Genomic DNA, 8,706 nt, shown 5'->3' with positions numbered 1-8,706 from the left:
CCCGAACCTCCTCTGGTGTAACTTGAGGCCATTTCCTCTTGTCCTGTCACCTGTGACTTGAGAGAAGAGACCGACCACCACCTCTCTACAACCTCCTTTCAGGGAGTTGGAGAGAGCAATAAGGTCTCCCCTCAGCCTCCTCTTCTTCAGGCTGAACACCCCCAGCTCCCTCAGCCGCTCCTCATAAGACTTGTGCTCCAGACCCCTCACCAGCTTTGTTGCCCTTCTCTGGACCCGCTCCAGCACCTCGATGTCTTTTTTTTATGGTAGGGAGCCCAAAACTGGACACAGCCCTCGAGGTGGGTCCTCACCAGTGCCGAGTACAGGGGGACAATCACCTCTCGGGCCCTACTCGCCATGCTGTTCCTGACACAGGCCAGGATACTGTTGTCCTTCTTGGCCACCTGGGCACACTGCTGGCTCATGTTCAGCCGACAGTTGACCAACACCCCCAGGTCCTTTTCTGCCAGGCAGCTCCAGCCACTCTGCCCCCAGCCTGTAGCGCTGCCTGGGGTTGTTGTGACCCAAGGGCCGGACCCAGCACTTGGCCTTGTTGAACCTTATCCCGTTTGTCTCGGCCCATCGATCCAGCCTGTCCAGATCTCTCTGCAGAGCCTCTCTACCCTCCAGCAGATCAACACTGCCACCCAGCTTGGTGTCATCTGTGAACTGACTGAGGGTGCACTCAATCCCCTCATCCAGTTCATTGATAAAGATGTTAAAGAGAATTGGAGAATTGGCCCCAGTACCAAGCCCTGTGGGACACCACTCGTGACTGGACGCCAGCTGGATTTAACTCCATTCACCACCACTCTCTGGGCCCGGCTTCCAGCCAGTTTTTAACCCAGCGGAGGGTATTCCCATCCAAGCCATGGGCAGCCAGTTTCTCCAGGAGGATACTGTGGAAGATTGAAGCCCCCACAATCCAAAGGGAGGTGGTGGGGAACCTGCTTCAACACCTGAATATAGACAAGTCTATGGGGCCAGATGGGATCCACCTGAGGGCACTGGGGGAGCTGGTGGAAGTGCTCAATGAGCTACTTTCCATCATTTACCAGCAGTCCTGGCAAACTGGGGAGATCCCAGCTGACTAGCGTCAAGCAAAGTGATGCCCATCCACAAGAAGGGTCAGAAGGATGATCTGGGGAACTCCAGGCCTGTCAGTCTGACCTCGGTGCCTGGGAAGGCCATGGAACAGATCATCCTGAGTGCCATTATGCAGCGCATGAAGGACACCCAGGTGATCAGGCCCAGCCAGCATGGGTTCATAAAAGGCAGGTCCTGCTTGACAAACCTGATCTCCTTCTGTGACAAAGTGACCCACTTGATGGATGAAGGAAAAGCTGTGGATGTTGTTTACCTGGACTTTAGCAAGGCCTTTCGTACAGTCTCCCACAGTATCATCCTGGAGAAACCAGCTGCCCATGGCTTGGATGGGAGTACTCTCCACTGGGTTAAAAACTGGCTGGAGGCTGAGCCCAGAGAGTGGTGGGGAATGGAGTTAAATCCAGTGGGCGGTTGGTCATGAATGGTGTCCCCCAGGGCTCGGTATTGGGGCTGTTTCTCTTTTAACATCTTTATCAATGATCTGGATGAGGGGATCAAGTGCACCCTCAGTAAGTTTGCAGACAACACCAAGTTGGGTGGGAGTGTCGATCTCCTGGAGGATAGAAAGGCTTTGCAGAGGGATCTGGACAGGCTGGATCGATGGGCTGAGGCCAGTGGGATCAACAACGTTCAACAAGGCCAAGTGCCGGGTCCTGCACTTGGGACACGCCAACCCCATGCAGTGCTACAGGCTTGGGGAAGGGTGGCTGGAGCTGCCCAGCAGAAAAGGACCTGGGGGTGTAGGTCAACTGTCGGCTGAACATGAGCCAGGAGTGCCCAAGTAGCCAAGGTGATCGTCCCCCCTCTACTCAGCACTGGTGAGGCCCCATCTTGAGGACTGTGTCCAGTTTTGGACCCCTCACCACAAAACAGACATTGAGGGGCTGGAGCGGGTCCAGAGGAGGACAACGGAGCTGGTGAGGGGTCTGGAGCACAAGTCTTGTGAGGAGAGGCTGAGGGAGCTGGGGGTGTTCAGCCTGGAGAAGAGGAGGCTGAGGGGAGACCTTCTTGCTCTCTCCAACTCCCTGAAAGGAGGGTGTAGCCAGGGGGGGTCGGTCTCTTCTCCCAAGGAACAGGCCATGGGACAAGAGGAAACGGCCTCAAGTTGCACCAGGGGAGGTTCAGATTGGAGATTAGGAAAAATGTTTCCACAGAAAGGGTTATGAAGCCTTGGAATGGGCTGCCCAGGGAAGGGGTTGAGGCACCATCCCTGGAGGGATTTAAAAGCAGGGTTGATGTGATGCTTAGAGACATGGTTTAGTGATTTATTTATTTTTTATCAGAGTTAGGTTGGTGGTTGGACTAAATGATCTTAAAGGTTCCCTTCCAACCTAGATAATTCTATGATCCTACATCAGTACCTCTCACCCAATTTTTCATGATTGTAGCAGTTTTGATCTGTGTCTGTGTGTGTACTCTCCTCTGGGCTTGCTTGTATCTGACAAGTATTATGTTCAGACTTTCTTTCCTGCCAAAAAAGCAGGAAATGAGAGGACAAGTCTTTGAGACTTGCTTCATTCACTTGTGTCCTGGAGCAAATCAGAGGCTGTGGCACAACATTTTAACCAAGGTTTCTCATGCTAGCTGCTGATTTTGTTTCTCTAATGTTTTTTATAAAGCTGCTTTTTCGTTCTACACGTGATAGTTGTGTCTTGTTGGAACTCTAAGCAAGTTCTAGATTTTTTTTCTGTTTACATTTCTGTTGAAGCAGTATTATATCATTTTTGTCCACTTGCATGCCCCACAGAATTGTTTGGTAGGTCAGGCTGAACTCAGGGGTATTTGAAATAGCAGTTTGTATTTTTTTTAATAATGCACTAATACTTGGTCGTGGAGGAAGTTTCCATTAAAGATTAGTTGAATCAAAGCTGAGTATCTAAAGCTATCTTCATCAAATCAAAAGTTTCTACGTTTTATTTGTACTTAAGACAGAGTTTAATTTGCTTAATACTTTGTATTATTTATGACTTCATACTCAAGTTGGCCTTTGTTCTCTGTGTAACATAGAAGTTCTAGTGCCTTGTTTTTCTTGGTGCTCTTGGGATTCTGTGCTTGGTTATAAGCTTTAAAAAAGAGCATGATAGTGAGTCTCTTGTTCAGCCATCTTTCAGATTCATGCACTTTTAGTTTTGTTTGTGTTAAGCAGTTAACCGAGAAAATAATCACACCAAAAAAGTATTTAGTCTAGATAATCATGTGCTTGTTTTACAGGTACACCTGGTATTAAAGTTCTTATGCCTGCGCTTTCTCCTACAATGGAAGAAGGAAACATCGTGAAGTGGTTAAAAAAGGAAGGTAAGACAGCAGTTTTTTATGGCCACGTTTGTTGTAATTCTTGACCTATATAAATCTATTCTGTAAGAATAAGATAACTCTTTCTGTATTAGTATTTTGAAGCAAAATGTTTGGTATATGGATGCTGTCATCTTGAATGATACTTGCTTTGAAATTGTTGGTTCTTAAAACATTTTTCCTTTAGTTGTCTTCCAAAAAGTTGCATTGATCCTGTTTTTGAAGAATTTCCACTAGAATGTTCCAGGGTGTAAGTATGTGTGTTGTCATGCTGATCAGTAATGTTGGAAATCTGAGAGCTTTGACTTTAGGGAGAGGCTTTCATTATTCCGCTGTGTTATGAAATGCCATGAAAGAGGTGGTGTTTTTATAGTTGCTATTCAGGGCTTACTTTTTTAGTATCTACATTATAGTATATATTTAAAGCCAATAGAAAAATTTAAATTGCTTTCATAACCCAAATTCTGAATGGGAAAATCTCTTTCACAAAAAAACCAACAACAACAAAACCCAAAAAACCTAAAACAAACAAAAAAACTAACAACACCATAATAGCCTTGGTCATCTTAGGTTCTCTGTGCTCTGACAACTGAAAAGTAATGTAGTTCTTTTAAAGTATGTTGGAGCAGCTAGTTAAATAGTCTGAGTGTATGTTTTGTCTTCATGTAGGTTGTATGTAAATGAAAAATGATCTGTAGAAGAACCAGCAGTACCCGTTGTGTGAGGAGATGTTTTTCCCCTCTTCTACTCTCTCCAATTTAATATTAAAACTGGATTTTGACTGTAGTTTTGGATTCTAGGTAGCAGTTGTCCATTGGTATAGGATGCGTTGGATGGCTTTAGATGACTGTAAGGAGTATATCTTGTTCTCAGACATTTTCTAAAGAGATGAACTCGTTTGGAGAAAAGAAAAATCTCTTAAAGCATACTGTCTGACAGACACAATTTGGTGAGCTAAATGTCTGGTTTGCCTGCTCTGCCCAAATAAGCCATTTCCTTTGGTTTACTTTCTAAGTGTTGATATAGCCTCCATCATGGTGTTACTGGAGTTCTTTGCTTTTATACATTTTGAGAGGTGGCTGGAAGGCAATTTTTTGCTTCAGTAGTGGAGATGACCTTCTGCTTGCAACACTTCTAGTAAGAATTTCTGCAGAATTTGTTAGGAACAATATGGCAGTCTATGTCTGTAAAAAGTAATTGCACCAATGCTCTCAAAACTTGAAGCTTTAAGTAGTCAAGTATCAAGTCCAAGATTATGTAGAGAAAAAGGAAAGATCCAAAGTCTTTGTTCTATGCAGTAGTTGTCAATAATTGTAAGACAGTAAAAATCAACAGTAGTCTGTTTCACAATAAATATAGCATTCAAAATTGCAAGAGAAAGAAAAGAAGAGAGCACAATAGGATTTAAAGTAGATTCCAGTTTGCTCCACAACATGAATGAATCTGTTTTCTTCACAAAAAGGTCTTAGGACACAACAGCTCTACAGTGGTTTTTCTCAGTCTTTCCAATATACTTCCACCCCAACAAAAAAGGAAGAAAAAGCTCCACACCTGTTTTAATTAAACTAAAACAAAGTCTTAATTGATGGTTGGCCTCTGAGAGAAAACTATTTCAGGATTCTTATTGCTCTACTTCATATTTAGAGACAAGACCAAGACTGAATATAGTATATTGTATTATTTGGCACATCTGTGACCATAATTAGTTCCTGTGGATATTTTTTCCCTCTGACACTTCTGGAAAATAAACATGACAACATTAAAAAAGTGAAGATAAATTTTGAAGAAAAAAAAGTGAAGTGATTTATTGTTTATATTCCTGTCTGCAAGGGATGCTCATAACTAATATATAACTCAAAACTGCGTAATTCCCCAGAGAGCTGGCCATCTAAATGTAGTGGCATTACTGAATATAAATGTTTGATAATCCCATATCCAAGAAAATAAATATTTTGAAGTAATTGATAGTAGAAAGCTGATTACTGCATATGAAATGGTTTTCCCATTGTACAACCAGCAGGGGTCAGTAGAATACTATCTTGACAGGTTTTCTGCTCTTTGTGTAAATATCAAATGGTTTCATTTTTTGGTTTCACAGGATGGACAGATGATTTCAGTAGCGCAGAAGGAAAAATGCTGAATTTAATTGACAGCCTTACTATTTCTTGCTCATAGTTAATGCAGTTTCATGTTGATTCCTGTGGGTAATAAAGGTTTTGTCATAAAAATGAAAGTGTGTTTCTAAAAACGTATATTTACTATGTATGAACTTAATGTTGATGAAAGATGATAGACTGACAGCCCAGGAGACTGAATTCCTCTTGTTATTGTGGGCAGAAAACAGAATAGTCAACAGTACTAGCAGTTTCTTCATGTGGTGTAACTGCTGACTTCTGAGACATCACCTCCAGGGACTCTGTCAACTTCGATTTGGCTTGCAAAGTGTACATCAATGAGTGTAGTCTGTATCTTGTGAGTTGGATACTTGTCTGTTGGTAACAGAGACCCCCAGAGTGAAACTTGGCTTTGGTAGACATAGCAAGGTGGGGGTGGGTCTCTTCCCCCATGTAACAAGTGATAGGACAAGAGGAAGTGGCCTCAAGTAGTGCCAGGGGAGGTTCAGATTAGATACTAGGAAATATTTCTTCACTGAAAGGGTTGTCAAACATTGCAACAGGCTGCCCAGGGAAGTGGTGGAATCACAGTCCCTGGAGGTATTTAAACGGTGGGTAGATGTGGTACTGAGGACATAGTTTAGTTAGAGGGGGGAATTGGCAGTGTTAGGTTGATGGTTGGACTCAATCATTTGAAAGATCCCTTCCAACCTAGATGATTGTATGATTCAGCCTAGCTATAAGGACCTAATTGTTGAAAAAACCCAACCAACCAAACCAACCCCATCCAGGATTTTGCAAGGGCATTAATATGTAATCTCAGAGAGCTGCCATTCAGACAGCTTCTGTTGCAAATACCACTCTCATTAGAAAGCGTAAGAGCAAAGATATGTTCTGCAAAAGTGTTCTTTCCAATCTTGCCTCTTGGGAAAGCTGATTGGTAATTGACATCAAAGTGAGCACTGATTAGGAGATATCACAAATTTTGCAATCTAATGAAAATAACTATGATCCTTTCTATTGTACTTGGTACTGAAACACACAGATTTTTGAATGCTGCGGTGAAATGTTCTTCTTAAAATTGCTTTTAATCAATTGCCTCTAAAATTAAGACTACTTCTTGGCTGCAGAAGTGAAAGGAAAACAAAAAAGAAGTAGTGGAGAAGTGGTTTGCCCAGTTCTCTGAAGACTTTTCCTCTTGCCTTCCCTGTGCAAGGGAATCCTTGGCTTGCTGTGAACAGCCTCCCCTACCCGAGAGATGTCATGTGAGACAAACGCATGGATGAAGGTGTTTGCTTTGGCAGACTTGGGCTGTTGGAACTACTGCTGCAGGTTGCTTAGCACTGACGTTTCTTTTTAACAATGCAGAATCCTTACTGCCTGATTGGAGGTTGGGAGAAGAGAATAATTAAGATATAGAGAATAATTAAAATACAGAGAATAATTAAGATACAGAGTTTCTGCTTGCTTATCTACACGTTACAGAATCTGCCCAACAACTTGATTTATTTACATCTGTGAAGTACATACCTAATGATGTGATGTAGGGGCTACTTGAATTAATGATCCAATGGAATCAGTGTACCTACTGGTATACTGCCTGGAATTTTGACTTCCTGTATTAAACTGTTTACGCTCTAGTTATTACAAAGTGCAGTGCGGCAATTAGATTATTAAATTAAGAAGATCAGGTGCTACTTTGTGTACTTCCCTGCCAAGGTTGGTTATAGGAACATTGATGACTTATAAAATAAGTGACTGAGCTGTGAACGTTTCCATTGTTTACTATTGAAGAGATCACAAGGAACATACACTACTTGTTTTTCGCCTTCTAATTCAGGTAGTCCTGAAACAGGAAGGAATTATTTAACAAAAAAAAAAAAAAGTGAAAGGAAAGCATTTATCTCTTACCTAAATACAGGTGGTAACCTGCACTAGGTTTATTCTGATGCTGAAGTACAACAGAGAGTAGTATCAGGAATTTAATACTTAGATAATGCTGTTGCAGTATTTCTGGTACTGGGAAAATATTAAAATTTTACCTTATATAAAAATTGTAGTCATGTGTTAGGCTTGCATGTAATGTCCTTATTTTTTAGTGCCCTGTAAGGATAAGGGTGTCGTATTTTGTTGCAGGCTAAAACATTCAACTACCTCAAAGTTTATCAATGTAACTTCAATTTTAGTGTTGACCATCTAGTCAGTATTGATCTGCTGAAAGAATCCAGACCCATAATATCTTTATCAGGTGCTAGCAGATAAAGATATTCTTCAAAAGCTGAGCAAGAGTATGCTTCAAAATTAATCACGGATTTGTGTAATGCAGTGAAAACAATTTCTAACACTGCATATTTTCATTTCACAAAGCAAGTATTTTTCCAAAAGCTTGCAGACATGCTTTCCAAGGAGATTAAAGTTCCTGATGTTTTTATTTGAATATCTTTAATTGTGTAGATACAAAATAGAGAATGTTGCCTGTGACCATTGCTACAAAAAAATTAGTTTTAAATAGCTTGCTTTGACTTACACCTAGCAATGAATATGGAAGGCTCAAGATTTTATTAGTAGCAGTGTTACTGAGCGGTTGTGTTCTGGAAATAAATTTCATTGTGGGTGTATTTCCTCTTAGAAAACTAACTGTAAATATCAGTATTTGGAATACGTTAATGTTCTGCTTGCAGCAGTTTGTGTCTCTGAATCTTAGCATTTTATTTGGAAACGAAAGATGCACTATGATAAGTAATGATGGGGGATCAACTTAAAATGGCTGTATTGTATGGATAAAGATCTCTTATCGTTAAATAGATCTGAAAGGAAGTTTAGGGTAAGTGTTCTTAAGTTTTGTTATATTTTGCAGGTGAAACAGTGAATGCTGGAGATGCGTTGTGTGAGATTGAAACAGACAAAGCGGTGATTACCATGGAATCAAGTGATGATGGTGTATTGGCTAAAATACTGGTAGGGATTCTGCCTTTCTGAGTAGGATGATGTAACTTCACATGAGACTCTTTTAGCGTATTGCCTCAAAAACTAGCTAGATTTCCTCCTGCTCAGCTTTCAAAATAATGCACTTACTTGCATTTCTAGTAAGAAATATTTTCTGTATTAGAAATATTTCTGTACCAGACTACTTGTACGTGGTACATGATTCTATATGTGTTTAATGAATTTTCAGTTAACCTGATTGAATTAT

At 41.2% G+C, this 8,706-nt stretch overlaps 1 protein-coding gene across 1 annotated transcript in view; it reads left to right on the top strand.

The window, feature by feature from the left end:
• The window catches only part of PDHX (pyruvate dehydrogenase complex component X), a 62,807-nt gene that overhangs the window by 17,762 nt on the left and 36,339 nt on the right, over nucleotides 1–8,706 (top strand). The window contains exons 2-3 of the mRNA XM_014937152.1: nucleotides 3,319–3,402; nucleotides 8,371–8,471. Coding sequence (XP_014792638.1) covers nucleotides 3,319–3,402; nucleotides 8,371–8,471 — 185 coding nt within the window. The remainder of the gene's footprint in view (nucleotides 1–3,318; nucleotides 3,403–8,370; nucleotides 8,472–8,706) is intronic.

This window comes from Calidris pugnax, unplaced genomic scaffold, assembly GCF_001431845.1.
Source record: "Calidris pugnax isolate Ruff unplaced genomic scaffold, ASM143184v1 scaffold3, whole genome shotgun sequence".
Classification (NCBI taxonomy): Eukaryota; Metazoa; Chordata; class Aves; order Charadriiformes; family Scolopacidae; genus Calidris; species Calidris pugnax.
This window is presented reverse-complemented; position numbering and strand designations above follow the sequence as displayed.